The sequence below is a fragment of the Oncorhynchus keta genome, chromosome 2 (assembly GCF_023373465.1).
Source record: "Oncorhynchus keta strain PuntledgeMale-10-30-2019 chromosome 2, Oket_V2, whole genome shotgun sequence".
Classification (NCBI taxonomy): Eukaryota; Metazoa; Chordata; class Actinopteri; order Salmoniformes; family Salmonidae; genus Oncorhynchus; species Oncorhynchus keta.
In genome coordinates, this window is record NC_068422.1 from 2,907,605 (window position 1) to 2,927,727 (window position 20,123).

A 20,123-nucleotide genomic window follows, 5' to 3' on the forward strand; every position below is an offset into this window, starting at 1 on the left:
AGATGAGGACCATAGACCACTTCTCAGTTCCTATGCTTCCTGGCTGATGTTTTGGTCACTTTTGAATGCTGGCGGTGCTTTCACTCTAGTGGTAGCATGAGACGGAGTCTACAACCCACACAAGTGGCTCAGGTAGTGCAGCTCATCCAGGATGGACCATCAATGCGAGCTGTGGCAAGAAGGTTTGCTGTGTCAGTCAGCGTAGTGTCCAGAGCATGGAGGCGCTACCAGGAGACCAGGCCAGTACATCAGGAGACGTGGAGGAGGCCGTAGGAGGGCAACAACCCAGCAGCAGGACCGCTACCTCTGCCTTTGTGCAAGAAGGAGCAGGAGGAGCACTGCCAGAGCCCTGCAAAATGACCTCCAGCAGGCCACAAATGTGCATGTGCCTGCTCAAATGGTCAGAAACAGACTCCATGAGGGTGGTAATGAGGGCCCGACGTCCACAGGTGGGGGTTGTGCTTACAGCCCAACACCGTGCAGGATGTTTGGCATTTGCCAGAGAACACCAAGATTGGCAAATTCGCCACTGGTGGCCTGTTCTCTTCACAGATGAAAGCAGGTTCACACTGAGCACGTGACAGACGTGACAGCTGCCTGCAACATCCTCCAGCATGACCGGTTTGGCGGTAGGTCAGTCATGGTGTGGGGTGGCATTTCTTTGGGGGTCCGCACAGCTTGCCAGAGGTAGCCTGACTGCCAGTAGGTACCGAGATGAGATCCTCAGACCCCTTGTGAGACCATATGCTGGTGTGGTTGGCCCTGGGTTCCTCCTAATGCAAGACAATGCTAGACCTCATGTGGCTGGAGTGTGTCAGCAGTTCCTGCAAGAGGAAGGCATTGATGCTATGGACTGGCCCGCCCGTTCCCCAGACCTGAATCCAATTGAGCACATCTGGGACATCTCGCTCCATCCACCACAGACTGTCCAGGAGTTGGCGGATGCTTTAGTCCAGGTCTGGGATGAGATCCCTCAGGAGACCATCCGCCACCTCATCAGGAGCATGCCCAGGCATTGTAGGGAGGTCATACAGGCACGTGGAGGCCACACACACTACTGAGCCTCATTTTGACTTGTTTTAAGGACATTACATCAAAGTTGGATCAGCCTGTAGTGTGGTTTTCCACTTTAATTTTGAGTGTGACTCCAAATCCAGACCTCCATGGGTTGATACATTTGATTTCCATTGATCATTTTTGTGTGATTTTGTGGTCAGCACATTCAACTATGTAAAGAAAAAAGTATTTAATAAGAATATTTCATTCATTCAGATCTAGGATGTGTTATTTTAGTGTTCCCTTAATTCTTTTGACCAGTGTATATTGGCTATAGGTGTGTGTGCATGTGTGTGAAAGTTCAACAGTTGTCTGGTTGAGTGGTTTTATCCTGCAGCTTGCTGGATCAGGGCAAATGTGACATGCAAGCAGTCATAACAGTTAAAACAACACTGTTTACTTTCTGCTATCATCTCCAAATGGATAGAAACAGTAGGTGGTAGAGTAGCTTCACAGACCACATAGATAAGTAGCTACGGTGCAGGAAGATATGTGTCTTAAACTGGAAACTGATCCCTCCGCACACTCACTGGTTGAGCCATGCAAATTTCTGTTATTTAATTTCCAAGCCTTCGGTCACCGTAGTAGACAGTTGTCACTATCGTCAGATAGCCTAGAGCTCTGACTGAAACTAGGTTTTAATTACTGCAATTTGCATCTTAATGTGCAGACAAGCTTATTGTCCGGAGTAGACAGTCGCATAAATAGTAAGTTACTGTATCGTAACCTGCTGATTCAGAGGCAGCCTTAGAGTGGACCTACCGTATGTCCTGAGGCCTGAGGGTGTCCATGTATGTCTCACCTCCTGCTAATGGGGACCAGAGGTCCCACCCCACACGGAGCCTGTGCATTTCACTGCCATTCTCTACAGTGGACCCCAGGCTAATTTCTCCCTGGGAGGCTGAGCCTGACTGAACTCAATACCATTCTATCCTTCTCGCACTCTCTCTGATCCCCCCCCCCCACAAAAAAAGTCCTGGGTTCAAACACTATTCGAAAACACTTCAAGTACTTTATATGTGCTTGACTGTGTTAGAACCCAGGTCTGCTACCCTGCCATACAGCAGTACATACATATAGTTATATACGTTAGGTGTGTACAGTTCTATACGTTAGGTGTGTACAGTTCTATACGTTAGGTGTGTATCGTCCTATATGTTAGGTGTATATAGTTCTATACGTTAGGTGTATATAGTTCTATACGTTAGGTGTGTATAGTTCTATAAGTTAGGTGTTTATAGTTCTATACGTTAGGTGTATATAGTTCTATACGTTAGGTGTGTATAGTTCTATACGTTAGGTGTGTATAGTTCTATACGTTAGGTGTATATAGTTCTATACGTTAGGTGTATATAGTTCTATATGTTAGGTGTGTATAGTTCTATACGTTAGGTGTGTATAGTCCTATACGTTAGGTGTATATAGTTCTATACGTTAGGTGTATATAGTTCTATATGTTAGGTGTGTGTATAGTTCTATACGTTAGGTGTATATTGTTCTATACGTTAGGTGTATATTGTTCTATACGTTAGGTGTGTATACTTCTATATGATAGGTGTGTATACTTCTATACGTTAGGTGTGTACAGTTCTATACTTTAGGTGTGTATAGTTCTATACGTTAGGTGTGTATACTTCTATATGATAGGTGTGTACAGTTCTATACGTTAGGTGTGTATAGTTCTATACGTTAGGTGTGTATAGTTCTATACGTTAGGTGTGTACAGTTCTATACGTTAGGTGTGTATACTTCTATATGATAGGTGTGTATAGTTCTATACGTTAGGTGTGTATAGTTCTATACGATAGGTGTGTATAGTTCTATATGTTAGGTGTGTATAGTTCTATACGTTAGGTGTGTATAGTTCTATACGTTAGGTGTGTATAGTTCTATACGTTAGGTGTATATAGTTCTATACGTTAGGTGTGTATAGTCCTATATGTTAGGTGTGTATAGTTCTATACGTTAGGTGTGTATAGTTCTATACATTAGGTGTGTATAGTTATATACGTTAGGTGTGTATAGTCCTATATGTTAGGTGTGTATAGTTCTATACGTTAGGTGTGTACAGTTCTATACGTTAGGTGTGTACAGTTCTATACGTTAGGTGTATATAGTTCTATACGTTAGGTGTGTATAGTTCTATACGTTAGGTGTGTACAGTTCTATACGTTAGGTGTATATAGTTCTATACGTTAGGTGTATATAGTTCTATACGTTAGGTGTGTATAGTTCTATATGTTAGGTGTGTATAGTTCTATACGTTAGGTGTGTACAGTTCTATACGTTAGGTGTGTACAGTTCTATACGTTAGGTGTGTATAGTCCTATATGTTAGGTGTGTATAGTCCTATATGTTAGGTGTATATAGTTCTATACGTTAGGTGTATATAGTTCTATACGTTAGGTGTTTATAGTTCTATACGTTAGGTGTATATAGTTCTATACGTTAGGTGTGTATAGTTCTTTACGTCAGGTGTGTATAGTCCTATACGTTAGGTGTATATAGTTCTATACGTTAGGTGTGTATAGTTCTATACGTTAGGTGTGTATAGTTCTATACGTTAGGTGTATATAGTTCTATACGTTAGGTGTGTATAGTTCTATACGTTAGGTGTATATAGTTCTATACGTTAGGTGTGTATAGTTCTATACGTTAGGTGTGTATAGTTCTATACGTTAGGTGTATATAGTTCTATACGTTAGGTGTGTATAGTTCTATACCTTATGTGTGTATAGTTCTATACGTTAGGTGTGTATATTCCTATACGTTAGGTGTATATAGTTCTATACGTTAGGTTTATATAGTTCTAAACTTTAGGTGTGTATAGTTCTATACGTTAGGTGTATATAGTTCTATAGGTTAGGTATGTATACTTCTATATGATAGGTGTGTATAGTTCTATACGTTAGGTGTGTATAGTTCTATACGTTAGGTGTGTATAGTTCTATACGTTAGGTGTGTATACTTCTATACGTTAGGTGTGTACAGTTCTATACGTTAGGTGTGTATAGTTCTATACGTTAGGTGTATATAGTTCTATACGTTAGGTGTGTATAGTTCTATACGTTAGGTGTGTATAGTTCTATATTACATTTACATTTACATTTAAGTCATTTAGCAGACGCTCTTATCCAGAGCGACTTACAAATTGGTGCATACACCTTATGACAACCAGTGGAACAGCCACTTGCATCTAAATCTTGTTGGGGGAGAAGGGGGGTGAGAAGGATTACTTACCCTTACTTACCCTATCCTAGGTATTCCTTGAAGAGGTGGGGTTTCAGGTGTCTCCGGAAGGTGGTGATTGACTCCGCTGTCCTGGCGTCGTGAGGGAGTTTGTTCCACCATTGGGGGCCAGAGCAGCGAACAGTTTTGACTGGGCTGAGCGGGAACTGTACTTCCTCAGTGGTAGGGAGGCGAGCAGGCCAGAGGTGGATGAACGCAGTGCCCTTGTTTGGGTGTAGGGCCTGATCAGAGCCTGGAGGTACTGAGGTGCCGTTCCCTCACAGCTCCGTAGGCGAGCACCATGGTCTTGTAGCGGATGCGAGCTTCAACTGGAAGCCAGTGGAGAGAGCGGAGGAGCGGGGTGACGTGAGAGAACTTGGGAAGGTTGAACACCAGACGGGCTGCGGCGTTCTGGATGAGTTGTAGGGGTTTAATGGCACAGGCAGGGAGCCCAGCCAACAGCGAGTTGCAGTAATCAAGACGGGAGATGACAAGTGCCTGGATTAGGACCTGCGCCGCTTCCTGTGTGAGGCAGGGTCTCTGCGGATGTTGTAGAGCATGAACCTACAGGAACGGGACACCGCCTTGATGTTAGTTGAGAACGACAGGGTGTTGTCCAGGATCACGCCAAGGTTCTTAGCGCTCTGGGAGGAGGACACAATGGAGTTGTCAACCGTGATGGCGAGATCATGGAACGGGCAGTCCTTCCCCGGGAGGAAGAGGAGCTCCGTCTTGCTGAGGTTCAGCTTGAGGTGGTGATCCGTCATCCACACTGATATGTCTGCCAGACATGCAGAGATGCGATCGCCACCTGGTCATCAGAAGGGGGAAAGGAGAAGATTAATTGTGTGTCGTCTGCATAGCAATGATAGGAGAGACCATGTGAGGTTATGACAGAGCCAAGTGACTTGGTGTATAGCGAGAATAAGAGAGGGCCTAGAACAGAGCCCTGGGGGACACTAGTGGTGAGAGCGCGTGGTGAGGGAGACAGATTCTCGCCACGCCACCTGGTAGGAGCGACCTGTCAGGTAGGACGCAATAGCGTGGGCCGCGCCGGAGATGCCCAACTCGGAGAGGGTGGAGAGGAGGATCTGATGGTTCACAGTATCGAAGGCAGCCGATAGGTCTAGAAGGATGAGAGCAGAGGAGAGAGAGTTAGCTTTAGCAGTGCGGAGCGCCTCCGTGATACAGAGAAGAGCAGTCTCAGTTGAATGACTAGTCTTGAAACCTGACTGATTTGGATCAAGAAGGTCATTCTGAGAGAGATAGCGGTAGAGCTGGCCAAGGACGGCACGCTCAAGAGTTTTGGAGGTGTGTATAGTTCTATACGTTAGGTGTATATAGTTCTATACGTTAGGTGTGTATAGTTCTATACGTTAGGTGTGTATAGTTCTATACGTTAGGTGTGTATAGTTCTATACGTTAGGTGTGTATAGTTCTATATGATAGGTGTGTATAGTTCTATATGTTAGGTGTGTATAGTTCTATACGTTAGGTGTGTATAGTTCTATACATTAGGTTTTGTATAGTTCTATACGTTAGGTGTATATAGTTCTATACGTTAGGTGTGTATAGTTCTATACGTTAGGTGTGTATAGTTCTATATGATAGGTGTGTATAGTTCTATATGTTAGGTGTGTATAGTTCTATATGTTAGGTGTGTATAGTTCTATACGTTAGGTTTTGTATAGTTCTATACGTTAGGTGTGTATAGTTCTATACGTTAGGTGTGTATAGTTCTATACGTTAGGTGTGTATAGTTCTATATGATAGGTGTGTATAGTTCTATATGTTAGGTGTGTATAGTTCTATATGTTAGGTGTGTATAGTTCTATACGTTAGGTGTATATAGTTCTATACGTTAGGTGTGTATAGTTCTATACGTTAGGTGTGTATAGTTCTATACGATAGGTGTGTATAGTTCTATATGTTAGGTGTGTATAGTTCTATATGTTAGGTGTGTATAGTTCTATACGTTAGGTGTGTATAGTTCTATACGTTAGGTGTGTATAGTTCTATACGTTAGGTGTGTATAGTTCTATACGTTAGGTGTGTATAGTTCTATACGTTAGGTGTATATAGTTCTATACGTTAGGTGTATATAGTTCTATACGTTAGGTGTGTATAGTTCTATACGTTAGGTGTGTATAGTTCTATACGTTAGGTGTATATAGTTCTATACGTTAGGTGTATATAGTTCTATACGTTAGGTGTGTATAGTTCTATACGTTAGGTGTGTATAGTTCTATACGTTAGGTGTGTATAGTTCTATACGTTAGGTGTATATAGTTCTATACGTTAGGTGTGTATAGTTCTATACGTTAGGTGTATATAGTTCTATACGTTAGGTGTGTATAGTTCTATACGTTAGGTGTGTATAGTTCTATACGTTAGGTGTGTATAGTTCTATACGTTAGGTGTGTATAGTTCTATACGTTAGGTGTTTATAGTTCTATACGTTAGGTGTATATAGTTCTATACGTTAGGTGTGTATAGTTCTATACGTTAGGTGTGTATAGTTCTATACGTTAGGTGTGTATAGTCCTATACGTTAGGTGTGTATAGTTCTATACGTTAGGTGTATATAGTTCTATACGTTAGGTGTGTATAGTTCTATACGTTAGATGTATATAGTTCTATACGTTAGGTGTGTATAGTTCTATACGTTAGGTGTGTATAGTTCTATACGTTAGGTGTGTATAGTTCTATACGTTAGGTGTATATAGTTCTATACGTTAGGTGTGTATAGTTCTATACGTTAGGTGTGTATAGTTCTATACGTTAGGTGTGTATAGTCCTATATGTTAGGTGTGTATAGTTCTATACGTTAGGTGTATATAGTTCTATACGTTAGGTGTGTATAGTTCTATACGTTAGATGTATATAGTTCTATACGTTAGGTGTGTATAGTTCTATACGTTAGGTGTGTATAGTTCTATACGTTAGGTGTGTATAGTTCTATACGTTAGGTGTATATAGTTCTATACGTTAGGTGTGTATAGTTCTATACGTTAGGTGTGTATAGTTCTATACGTTAGGTGTGTATAGTTCTATACGTTAGGTGTATATAGTTCTATACGTTAGGTGTGTATAGTTCTATACGTTAGGTGTATATAGTTCTATACGTTAGGTGTGTATAGTTCTATACGTTAGGTGTATATAGTTCTATACGTTAGGTGTGTATAGTTCTATACGTTAGGTGTGTATAGTTCTATACGTTAGGTGTGTATAGTTCTATACGTTAGGTGTATATAGTTCTATACGTTAGGTGTGTATAGTTCTATACGTTAGGTGTGTATAGTTCTATACGTTAGGTGTATATAGTTCTATACGTTTGGTGTGTATAGTTCTATACGTTAGGTGTGTATAGTTCTATACGTTAGGTGTATATAGTTCTATACGTTAGGTGTGTATAGTTCTATACGTTAGGTGTGTATAGTTCTATACGTTAGGTGTGTATAGTTCTATACGTTAGGTGTATATAGTTCTATACGTTAGGTGTGTATAGTTCTATACGTTAGGTGTATATAGTTCTATACGTTAGGTGTGTATAGTTCTATACGTTAGGTGTATATAGTTCTATACGTTAGGTGTGTATAGTTCTATACGTTAGGTGTGTATAGTTCTATACGTTAGGTGTATATAGTTCTATACGTTAGGTGTGTATAGTTCTATACGTTAGGTGTGTATAGTTCTATACGTTAGGTGTGTATAGTTCTATACGTTAGGTGTATATAGTTCTATACGTTAGGTGTGTATAGTTCTATACGTTAGGTGTGTATAGTTCTATACGTTAGGTGTGTATAGTTCTATAAGTTAGGTGTATATAGTTCTATACGTTAGGTGTGTATAGTTCTATACGTTAGGTGTATATAGTTCTATACGTTAGGTGTGTATAGTTCTATACGTTAGGTGTGTATAGTTCTATACGTTAGGTGTGTATAGTTCTATACGTTAGGTGTATATAGTTCTATACGTTAGGTGTGTATAGTTCTATACGTTAGGTGTATATAGTTCTATACGTTAGGTGTGTATAGTTCTATACGTTAGGTGTGTATAGTTCTATACGTTAGGTGTGTATAGTTCTATACGTTAGGTGTATATAGTTCTATACGTTAGGTGTGTATAGTTCTATACGTTAGGTGTGTATAGTTCTATACGTTAGGTGTATATAGTTCTATACGTTAGGTGTGTATAGTTCTATACGTTAGGTGTGTATAGTTCTATACGTTAGGTGTGTATAGTTCTATACGTTAGGTGTGTATAGTTCTATACGTTAGGTGTGTATAGTTCTATACGTTAGGTGTGTATAGTTCTATACGTTAGGTGTGTATAGTTCTATACGTTAGATGTATAAATTAATATGTGGATTATAATGGAAGAACATTTTTGGAGGGTCACAGAAAATGATATGCGACAACAGTGATCAAATGAAGATAGCAGATCTGTATGTGGAAAAACTGCTTATCAGAGAGAGAAACAGATTAGTTTACACAGATGGATCTGATTTTGATTAAACACTTGATCAATTCATCGTTAGTCAACATTTTCATCTAACATGTAATGGACTTAGACTTGAAATCCTTACACACAGTGAACACATGGACTAACAAAGATTACACAACCCTACGTGTATCAGAGAAAAACACCAGGAATGATCACTCACTCACTAAATCACAAGACATTATGGAACGCCAGTTCATTGATAGTGAAATCAGATAATGTGTTTCATATTGATGTTTTGGGTGGCGGGGGAACGGCTGTGCAAAGGCATGCCAGAGTTCCAGATGAACTTTGTTTGGTTATTTGAGCTAAAATAAATGACGCACTTCTTACTACAGTCATACCTCACATTCTAGAGACGGACAACGGGGATATTCTAATGGTGAATGATATGGATGTTTGAAAGGACCAGGAATTTTCTTCCTCCTGCCCTGTCCATTCACTGTATCAGCTTTCTCTCCGTGTGTGTGTGTGTGTGTGTGTGTGTGTGTGTGTGTGTGTGTGTGTGTGTGTGTGTGTGTGTGTGTGTGTGTGTGTGTGTGTGTGTGTGTGTGTGTGTGTGTGTGTGTGTGTGTGTGTGTGTGTGTGTGTGTGTGAGTGATTTGGGTGGTTGAAAGGAGCAGGAGTGGTGTTTGCGTGTGAGTAAGTGATTGATTTCAAGAGCTGAATTTTCTCCACCCTTAATTTTCAAGTCTCACATTCTCAAATTAATTTTCGTGCAATTGGCCCATCATCTCTTTGGTTGTCCCTCAGCTTACTGTATATCAGTTAACCTTGAAAATGTATCATGAAATAGCTTGCAGGTTTAGATCAGTGTTCATCTACTTTTTGCATCTGGATATTATACTAAACCTGGATATTATACTGAACCTGGATATTATACTGAACCTGGATATTATACTAAACCTGGATATTATACTGAACCTGGATATTATACTGAACCTGGATATTATACTGAACCTGGATATTATACTGAACCTGGATATTATACTGAACCTGGATATTATACTGAACCTGGATATTATACTGAACCTGGATATTATACTGAACCTGGATATTATACTAAACCTGGATATTATACTGAACCTGGATATTATACTGAACCTGGATATTATACTAAATCTGGATATTATACTGAACCTGGATATTATACTGAACCTGGATATTATACTAAACCTGGATATTATACTGAACCTGGATATTATACTGAACCTGGATATTATACTAAACCTGGATATTATACTGAACATGGATATTATACTAAACCTGGATATTATACTGAACCTGGATATTATACTGAACCTGGATATTATACTGAACCTGGATATTATACTGAACCTGGATATTATACTGAACCTGGATATTATACTGAACCTGGATATTATACTGAACCTGGATATTATACTGAACCTGGATATTATACTAAACCTGGATATTATACTGAACCTGGATATTATACTGAACCTGGATATTATACTGAACCTGGATATTATACTGAACCTGGTTGTTATTGTCACATTCGTCATAACGAGGAGACCAAGGCGCAGCGTGATTGGAATACATTCTTAAACTATCTCTACCCCCATCTCCACCAGTTGTCAGGCTGGAGGTCGCCTTTCTGCGTCACTATGGCGTCTTCACTTTATTTTAGTGTTGACAGACAGATGCCCAAGTTTCCACCAGAAGAAGCGCCAAGGTCCAACCATCATAATAGACTGATGGGCTTATAAATAAACTAGAGCCAGGACAGATAGAGATATCTGCTAGAAGATATTTAATACTGCCAGCCAAGGCAAAGTTATTATGGGATATACTGGGGACATATAGGGCAGAGATAGTGAACATTAGGCCAGGAATGTGGGGCACCAAGAGGAGTTCCTAGACAACTGTTAGGGGGCTGGGCTTGAGCTTTGTGTCTTAATAGGTGTCTTTGTCGCACTGCTTTGCTTTATCTTGGCCAGGTTACAGTTGTAAATGAGAACTTGTTCTCAATTGGCCTACCTGGTAAAATAAAGGTGAACAAAAATCAAATAAAGTCTGTAATGGACCTAATAGCCTACTACGCTAGCTCGCTATACCACTCTTTAATGACCGCAAATGGCAGTGGCCCTTGTCACAGGTTCACGACACATACTGTATTCATACCACCACAGGGCTGTGAGATGGGCTTGTTGAAGCATAAATATGCATATGAGGATGGATTGCCGATGCTGTAAACCCACCACATGTTGTGATCACAGAGACGGTTTGAGAAGTAGTGTGGTCTGTCTAATAAAGCTTTCCATGGAGGAGAAACATGACGTTCACTAAAGAGCCTGGTAGATTCCAGAATGCTAAATGGAACGTCATGTAAAGTCTTAATGAGTGGAACACAGTTTAGTTTAGCTGCTACGTCATCGCATCACATTACACGACTCCACTATACTGTATCCATGGACAAATGAAGTGCTCCCTCCACTTCTGTACCTGAGCAATATTAAAACACTGAGAGACCTACTCCCAGAGACACCCCTGCCTACCACTGGCACATTCCTAGACAGAGCCAGATCCACACGGCACCACCACTACCACACTGCATGCTTTGTTGGCCTCCTTATTCAGTTCTGCAGCAGTAAGACATTTTCAATTCCCTCGATGCCATTCCACTGATTTCATTTACCGCTGGCCAAGAAAGGAAATATAATACACACACACACACACACACACACACACACACACACACACACACACACACACACACACACACACACACACACACACACACACACACACACACACACACACACACACACACACACACACACACAGAGAGAGAGAAAGCTGATACAGTGAATGGACAGGGCAGGAGGAAGAAAATAGCATCCAGCTGGTTTCTGTTAAAACAAGGCAGAACTACTCTATTTATAAAGCATAGGATGGAAAACTATTAAAACCCATAGAGGCTGTCTCTCATAGGGCACCCTATTCCCTATATAGTGCATTAGGTTTGACCAGGGTTTGTATAGGAAACCGGGTGCCCTGTGGGACGTAGTCAGAGCAGAGGAGCGTAGGATATAGTAATAAATACACTGGAAACATGGAATGAATCCTGTTCTTGGAATAAAGCCTTTGATAAAAATGCACTGTCTGCAAGTATTGAGCTGATTAGGCAATATTACAGCACTAGATTTTAGCATACTAATGTTAAGGATTTCTCATGTGGGTTTGACAGCATTGACAGGGACATTCTAATCTGTCACAGTCTGATTTATTTTGTAAGGTGACACATCAAATACTACATTAAAGGGATACTTTAGGAATTTGGCAATGAGACCCTTTGTCTCCTTCTCCAGAGTCAGAGTAACTTGTGGATACCATTTTCATGTCTGTGTGTCCAGTAGGAATGAAGTTAGAGGTAGTTTCGCAAGCCTAAGTCTGTGGTACAGTACATGAACAAAAGTATGTGGACGAATGCTCGTCAAACATCTTATTCCAAAACCATGGGCAATAATACAGAGTTGGTCCCCCCTTTGCTGCTATAACAGCCTCCACTCTTCTGGGAAGGCTTTCCACTAGATTTTGGAACATTGCTGTGGGGACATGCTTCCATTCAGCCACAAGAGCATTAGTGAGGTTGGGCACTGATGTTGGGCGATTAGGCCTGGTTCACACTTTGTGTTCCAATTCATCCCAAAGGTTTTCAATGGGGTTGAGGTCAGGGCTCTGTGCAGGGCTCTTTCACACAGGGCTCTTTCACACCCATCTCGGAAAACTATTTCTGTATGGACCTCACTTTGCGCACTGGGAATTGTCATGTTGAAACAGGAAAGGGCCTTCCCCAAACTGTTGGACACACAGAATCATCTAGAATTTAATTGTATGCTGTAGCGTTAAAATGTCCCTTCACTGGAACTAAGGGGCTCGAACCATGAAAAACAGCCCCTGACCATTATTCCTCCACCACCAAGCTTTGGCACTATGCATTAGGGCAGGTAGCGTTATCCTGGCGTCCGCCAAACCCAGATTCATCATCTGACTGCCAGATGTTGAAGGGTGATTCATCACTCCAGAGAACACGTTTCCAATGGTGGGAGCTTTACACCACTCCAGCCGACGCTTGGCATTACACATGGTGATCTTAGGCTTGTGTGCGGCTGCTCGGCCATGGAAACCCATTTCATGAAGCTCCCGACGAACAGTTCTTGTGCTGACGTTGCTTCCAGAGACACTTTGGAACACGGTAGTGAGTGTTGCAACTGAGGACAGACAATTTTTACACGCTTCAGCACTCAGTGGTCCCGTTCCGAGTTTGTGTAATCTACCACTTCACGACTGAGCCGTTATTGCTCCAAGACGTTTCCACTTCACAATAACAATATGTACAGTTGACCGGGGCAGCTCTAGAAGGGCAGAAATTTGACTGACTTGTTGGAAAGGTGGTATCCTATGACAGTGCCACTTTGAAAGTCACTAAGCTGTTCAGTAAGACCATTCTACTACCAATGTTTTTATGGAGATTGCATGGCTGTGTGCTGGAATTGATACACCTGTCAGCAACGGGTGTGGCTAAAATTGCAGAATCCACTAATTTGAAGGGGTGTCCACATAGTTCTGTATATATAGTATATCTTCTAGCATGCTAGCATGTACCATACACTTTCAGTTGTTGCGCCTACACTAGTTAGCAATTGCGCTATCTCTAGTTAGTAACTTCCTTCAAGCTGCACGCAGAGACATACATTTTTTAAATCTGATCTGGGGAAGTAGATGAAATCTTAAACTGAACAGGGATCATGTACAGAACTGTGTTGTGTTCTAATCTAGATCATAGAAATCGTATGCACATAGTTGGGTTTGTAGTCTTTTAGGACAATAGAACACTAAAGATAGAAGGTTTCCTGGATGGCTCTTGTACTGGCTAGTTAGCTGCCACTTGATGCCACCATACAGCACACATGCACACACACACACACACCACGCAGCACACACACACACCACGCAGCACACACACACACCACGCAGCACACACACACACCACGCAGCACACACACACACCACGCAGCACACACACACACCACGCAGCACACACACACACACGCACACTCGCACCACACACACACAATTAAAAGCAGATGATGAAGTTTTATCCATCAATGGCTGTAGATATAGAACCCTGGCTCCGACCCTGGCTCTACTTCTTATCTACCCTGGCTCTGACCTTGGCTCTACTTATCTACCCTGTCCACTTACCTTGGCTCCACACCCCAGCTCTACTTTTATCTACCCTGTCTCCACACCCTGGCTCTACTTCTTATCTCCCTAGCTATCACCCTGGCTCCGACCCTAGCTCTACTTCTTATCTACCCTGACTACTTACCCTGGTTCAGACCACAGCTCTACTTCTTATCTACCCTGGTTCAGACCACAGCTCTACTTCTTATCTACCCTGGTTCAGACCACAGCTCTACTTCTTATCTACCCTGGCTCAGACCACAGCTCTACTTCTTATCTACCTTGACTACTCACCCTGGCTCAGACCCCAGCTCTACTTCTTATCTACCTTGACTACTTACCCTGGTTCAGACCCCAGCTCTACTTCTTATCTACCTTGACTACTCACCCTGGCTCAGACCCCAGCTCTACTTCTTATCTACCTTGACTACTTACCCTGGTTCAGACCCCAGCTCTACTTCTTATCTACCCTGGCTACTCACCCTGGCTCAGACCCCAGCTCTACTTCTTATCTACCCTTACTACTTACCCTGGTTCAGACCCCAGCTCTACTTCTTATCTACCTTGACTACTTACCCTGGTTCAGACCACAGCTCTACTTCTTGTCTACCTTGACTACTTACCCTGGTTCAGACCACAGCTCTACTTCTTATCTACCCTGGTTCAGACCCCAGCTCTACTTCTTATCTACCTTGACTACTTACCCTGGCTCCTCACCTTTGCTCCTCACCATGGCTTCTCCCCCTGGCTCCGATCCTGACAACTCACCCTGGTTGTTGCCAGAAGCGCATACTCCTGCTATCACCATACTGTGTTTCCTGTATGTAGACGGAGTCTGGCCTATGGGAAATAGAAAACATGCACACATCAGAGATTTATTTAATGTACGGCACGGCAGACCTGGGTTCAAATAGTATTTTAAGAGATTTTAAATTATTTAATTGTGTTTGATTGTCCCTGCCTGTTTCAATGGAATGGAAGAAATGTCCCAAAATTGCAAAATATTCCCACCTGGCACTCTAGGCAAGCTAAAGCAAACCCACAAATAACTCGGGTCTGGAATGCACTACAGCCAGTGCGCTGGCCCCATTATACAGCAATTTTGAAAGATTTATATCTATCTGCGAACAAAACACAGTGCTAAGTGACTGTTGTTCAAATGTTCCAAAATAATGGATTCAAGAATAACAATGAATGTCCCAGTAAAAGTGTCCTTAACCAAATCAACTGCATGCTACAGGAAGCATCTGGAGCGCTCTTCAGTCTGTCACCAGAATGGGCGAGAGCTCAGTCAGACAGGGCTGAGCCAGACTGGATACATGTTAAAACAATACCCAACATATCTGCTTTTCCCTATCCACTGCTATCTGGTACTCCCTTTGGTATTTTCACAAAGAGCTTTGGTCTGTAAAACGAATGCATTTGTCCAATCAGATGCAGAGAAGTGGAAATCAAAAGCTTCCTTTTTAAGTTTCGAATAGTCATTGTCAAGATGACACAGGAAGTTGATCTCTCAAAGACAGGAAGTCTTCAACCTTCAGGAAGTCTTCAAACTCTCTAGTTGTACATTCAAAACTGCAACAAAGAACGTCAATAGCTACCATTTGATATAGAATTCGGTTACACTTATTTTTGAAAGCCTACATGTATAATGCTTTATAATGTTAAAATGCGTTGGTCAACATAAACACCAACACCTCCTGGACAAGTTTGACCTAAACCCTAGTAACTGGGTTATATACATGTATTAACTTCACATACTGAGCAGTATACTCAGAAAATAAGAGAGGCGTGGGATGTCCTTCCTAGTTCCAGCCTCAGACCGCTACAGCTATGGTCAGTGATGGAGAGAAACAGATAGCAGGGAGTCTTCCTTTAAGTTAAGCTGTTTGTTTTTTTGTGTGTTTTTTACCTTTATTTTACTAGGCAAGTCAGTTAAGAAAAAAATCTTATTTTCAATGACGGCCTAGGAACAGTTGGTTAACTGCCTGTTCAGGGGCAGAACGACAGATTTGTACCTTGTCAACTCGGGGATTCGAACTTGCAACCTTTTGATTACTAGTCCAACGCTCTAACCACTAGGCTACCCTGCCTACGACTGTGTGATCATGCTCTCTGTAGCCGATGTGAGCAAGACCTTTAAACAGGTCAACATTCACAAGGCCGCGGGGCCAGAGGGATTACCAGGACGTGTACTGCGAGCATACACTGACCAACTGGCAAGTGTCTAAACTGACATTTTCAACCTCTTCCTGACTGAGTCTGTAATACCTACATGTTTCAAGCAGAAGGTAACCTGCCTAAATGACTACATCTGTAGCCATGAAGTGCTTTGAAAGACTGGTCATGGCTCACATCAATACCATTATCCCAGAAGACTTAGACCCACTCCAATTTGCATACCGCTCCAACAGATCCACAGATGATGGGAATCTCAATTGCACTCCACACTGCCCTTTCCCACCTGGACAGAAGGAACACCTATGTGAGAATGCTGTTAATGGACTTCAGCTCAGCGTTCAACACCATAGTGCCCTCAAAGCTCATCACTAAGCTAAGGACCCTGGGACAAAAACACCTCCCTCTGCAACTGGATCCTGGACTTCCTGACGGGCCGCCCCCCAGGTGGTAAGGGTAGGGAACAAGACACCCGCCACGTTGATTATTAACACAGGGAGGTGTGTGCTCAGGGGTGCATGCTCAGTCCCCTCCTATACTCCCTTTTCACTCATGACTGCATGGCCAGGCACGACTCCAACACCATCATCAAGTTTGCAAATGACACAACAGTGGTGCCTGATCACAGACAATGATGAGACCGCCTATAGGGAGATCAGAGACCTGGCCATGTGGTCCCAAGACAACCTCTCCCTCAACGTGATCAAGACAAAGGAGATGATTGTGGACTACAGGAAAAGGAGGACCGAGCACACCCCCATTCTCATCGACGGTACATCACTTGGGCCAAGCTCCCTGCCATCCAGGACCTCTATACCAGGCGGTGTCAGAGGAAGGCCCTAATAATTGTCAAAGACTCCAGCCACCCTAGTCATGGACTGTTCTCTCTGCTACCGCACGGCAAGCGGTGCCAGAGTGCCAAGTCTAGGTCCAAAAGGCTTCTTAATAGCTTCTACCCCTAATCGAGGTTCTACCCAGACCCTCATTTACGCTGCTGCTGCTCTCTGTTTATAATCTATGCATAGTCACTTTAACCTGTTAGTCCTATAGGGGCAGTATTTCATTTTTTGATAAAAAGATGTGCCCGTTTTTAGCGCAATATTTTGTCACGAAAAGATGCTCGACTATGCTTGGAATTGATAGTTTTGGAAAGAAGACACTCTGACGTTTCCAGAACTGCAAAGATTTTCACTGTGAGTGCCATAGAACAAAATCTACAGGCAAAACCAAGATGTTTGAGCGACCAGGAAATCAACAGGATTTCTGAAGGCACGTTTTCCATGATCGCCTTATATGGCTGTGAATGCGACAGGAATGAACGGACACTTCCTATCGTTTCCCCCAGGTGTCTGCAGCATTGTGACGTATTTGTAGGCATATCATTGGAAGATTGACCATAAGAGACTACAATTGCCAAGTGTCCCGCACGGTGTCTGCGTGGAAATTGGTGCGCAAAAAGTCAGCTACCAGTATTTTTCCATCCGAATCAGAGAAGAATGCACGCTTCCAGGGACGGCATTTCAATGAAGAGATATATGACAAAACACCTTGAGGATTGATTCAAACAACGTTTTCCATGTTTCAGTCGATATTATGGAGTTAATTCGGAAAAAAGTTCGACGTTTAGGTGACTGAATTTTCGGTTAGTTTCGGTAGCCAAATGCATAGTAACAAAACGGAACGTTGTGTCCTACACAAGCATCTTTCAGGAAAAACTGGACATCTGCTATGTAACTGAGAGTCTCCTCATTGAAACATCTGAAGTTCTTCAAAGGTAAATTATTTAATTTGATCCCTTTGCTGGTTTTTGTGAATATGTTGCGTGCTAAATGCTAACGCTAAATGCTAAGCTAGCTATCAAATCAAATCAAATCAAAATCAAATCAAATGTATTTATATAGCCCTTCGTACATCAGCTGATATCTCAAAGTGCTGTACAGAAACCCAGCCTAAAACCCCAAACAGCAAACAATGCAGGTGTAAAAGCTATCACCACTCTTACACAAATTATTGATTTTCTCTGGTTCTAAAGCATATTTTGAAAATCAGAGACGACAGGATTGTTAAGAAAAGGATAAGCTTGAGGGCAGGCATATTTATTTCATTTCATTTGCAATTTTTAGAAATCGCTAATGTTACGTTATGGTAATGAGCTTGAGGCTGTAGTCACGATCCCGCATGCGGGATGGGGCGGACGGTTCTACCCAGACCCTCATTTACGCTGCTGCTGCTCTCTGTTTATAATCTATGCATAGTCACTTTAACTCTACCTACATGTACATATTACCTCAATTACCTCAACTAACCGGTGCCCCCGCAAATTGACTACGTACCAGTACCCCCAGTTATTTTACTGCTGCTGTTTAATTATTTGTTACTTTTATTTTCTATTTTCTACTTATCTATTTTTTTACTTATCTCTTTTTTTTCTAAACTTCTTAAAGCATTGTTGGTTAAGGGCTTGTCTTGGAAGCATTTCACTGTAAGGTCTACACCTGTTGTATTCGGCATGTGACAAACAAAATGTGACTTATTGATGAAGCCGGTGACTGAGGTGGTATACCATTTCAATTCCATTGGATGAATCCTGGAACATATTCCAGTCTGTGCTAGTTAAACAGTCCTGTAGTGTAGCATCCTCGTCTTCTGACCACTTCCGTATTGAGTGAGTTACAGGTACTTCCTGCTTTAGTTTTTGCTTGTAAGCAGGAATCAGGAGCATAGAATTATGGTCAGATTTGCCAAATGGAAGGAGAGCTTTGTATCTGTCTCTGTGTGTGGAGTAAAGTTGGTCTAGAGTTGTTTTTCCTGTGGTTGCACATGTGACATGCTGGTATAAATTAGGTAAAACCGATTTAAGTTTGCCTGCATTAAAGTCCCCGGCCACTAGGAGTGCCACTTCTGTATGAGAATGTTATTGTTTGCTTATGGCCTTATACAGCTCTTTGAGTGCAGTCTTAGTGCCAGCATCAGTTTGTCATGATAAATAGATGGCTATAAAAATATAGATGAGAACTCTCTTGGTAGATAGTGTGGTCGACAGCTTATCATGAGGCACTCTACCTCAGGCGAGTAATATTAGACATTGCTGACCAGCTGTTATTGACAAATAGACACACAACCTTACCACTCGTCTTACCAGATGTAGCTGTTCTGTTCTGCCGATGCACAGAAAACCCAGCCAACTGTATATTATCCATATCGTCGTTCAGCGGAAAATAATAGATAATAATAGATATTACAGTTTTTAATGTCCAGTTTGTAGGTTAATCATGAACGGAGATCATCCAGTTTTTTCTCCAGTGAAGGCATGTTGGCCAATAGAATGGATGGTATGGTTACCCACTCGCCAACGAATTCTCACAAGGCACCCCGATCTCGCGAATGACAGGGATTTGGGCCTGGTCGGACTCTTTAAAGAAAACCTCTTTGTCCAGTTGGAGGTGAGTAATCACTGTTCTGATATCCAGAAGCTCTTTTCAGTCATAAGAGACAGTAGCAGCAACATTATGTACAAATACGTTACAAACAATGTGAAAAAACACACAAAATAGCCCAGTTGGTTATGAGCCTGTAAAACTGCAGCCGTCCCTTCCAGCACCATAGGTACATTAGAGGAAATAGTCTGACTTCACTTCCCAAAGTGCAATTAGATGTTTTATGTAGTGACTTAAAACATGCGTGGTGTGTGTGCGTGATGTGACTGTGTGGTGTGACTGTGCGTGGTGTGTGTGTGTGTGTGTGGTGTGTTTGTGTGCCCGTGTGTGTATGGGTGAAGATGTACAGCTGTGTTCAGGCATTTCTTTATAGTTGATTTGTTCTGAAAGTTCATTGTTTGTTGAATGTTTTCACTCCCATTACAACCTTGTAGTTAGACATCTACATTGTCTTCATTTGTTGACAGAATGTAGAAGTAGTAGTGATGGTTTTAGTATGTTTGAAGCAGA

The 20,123-nt window shown here is 41.9% G+C and overlaps 2 protein-coding genes across 2 annotated transcripts in view; one reads left to right on the forward strand and one right to left on the reverse strand.

The window, feature by feature from the left end:
• The window catches only part of LOC127909421 (uncharacterized), a 202,774-nt gene extending 197,690 nt beyond the window's left edge, over positions 1-5,084 (reverse strand). Inside the window, exon 1 of the mRNA XM_052470799.1 lies at positions 4,849-5,084. Within this exon, the coding sequence (XP_052326759.1) occupies positions 4,849-5,051 (203 nt within the window). The 5' untranslated portion in view covers positions 5,052-5,084. The remainder of the gene's footprint in view (positions 1-4,848) is intronic.
• LOC118378207 (integrin alpha-9-like) overlaps positions 1-20,123 on the forward strand; it is a 185,405-nt gene that overhangs the window by 78,919 nt on the left and 86,363 nt on the right.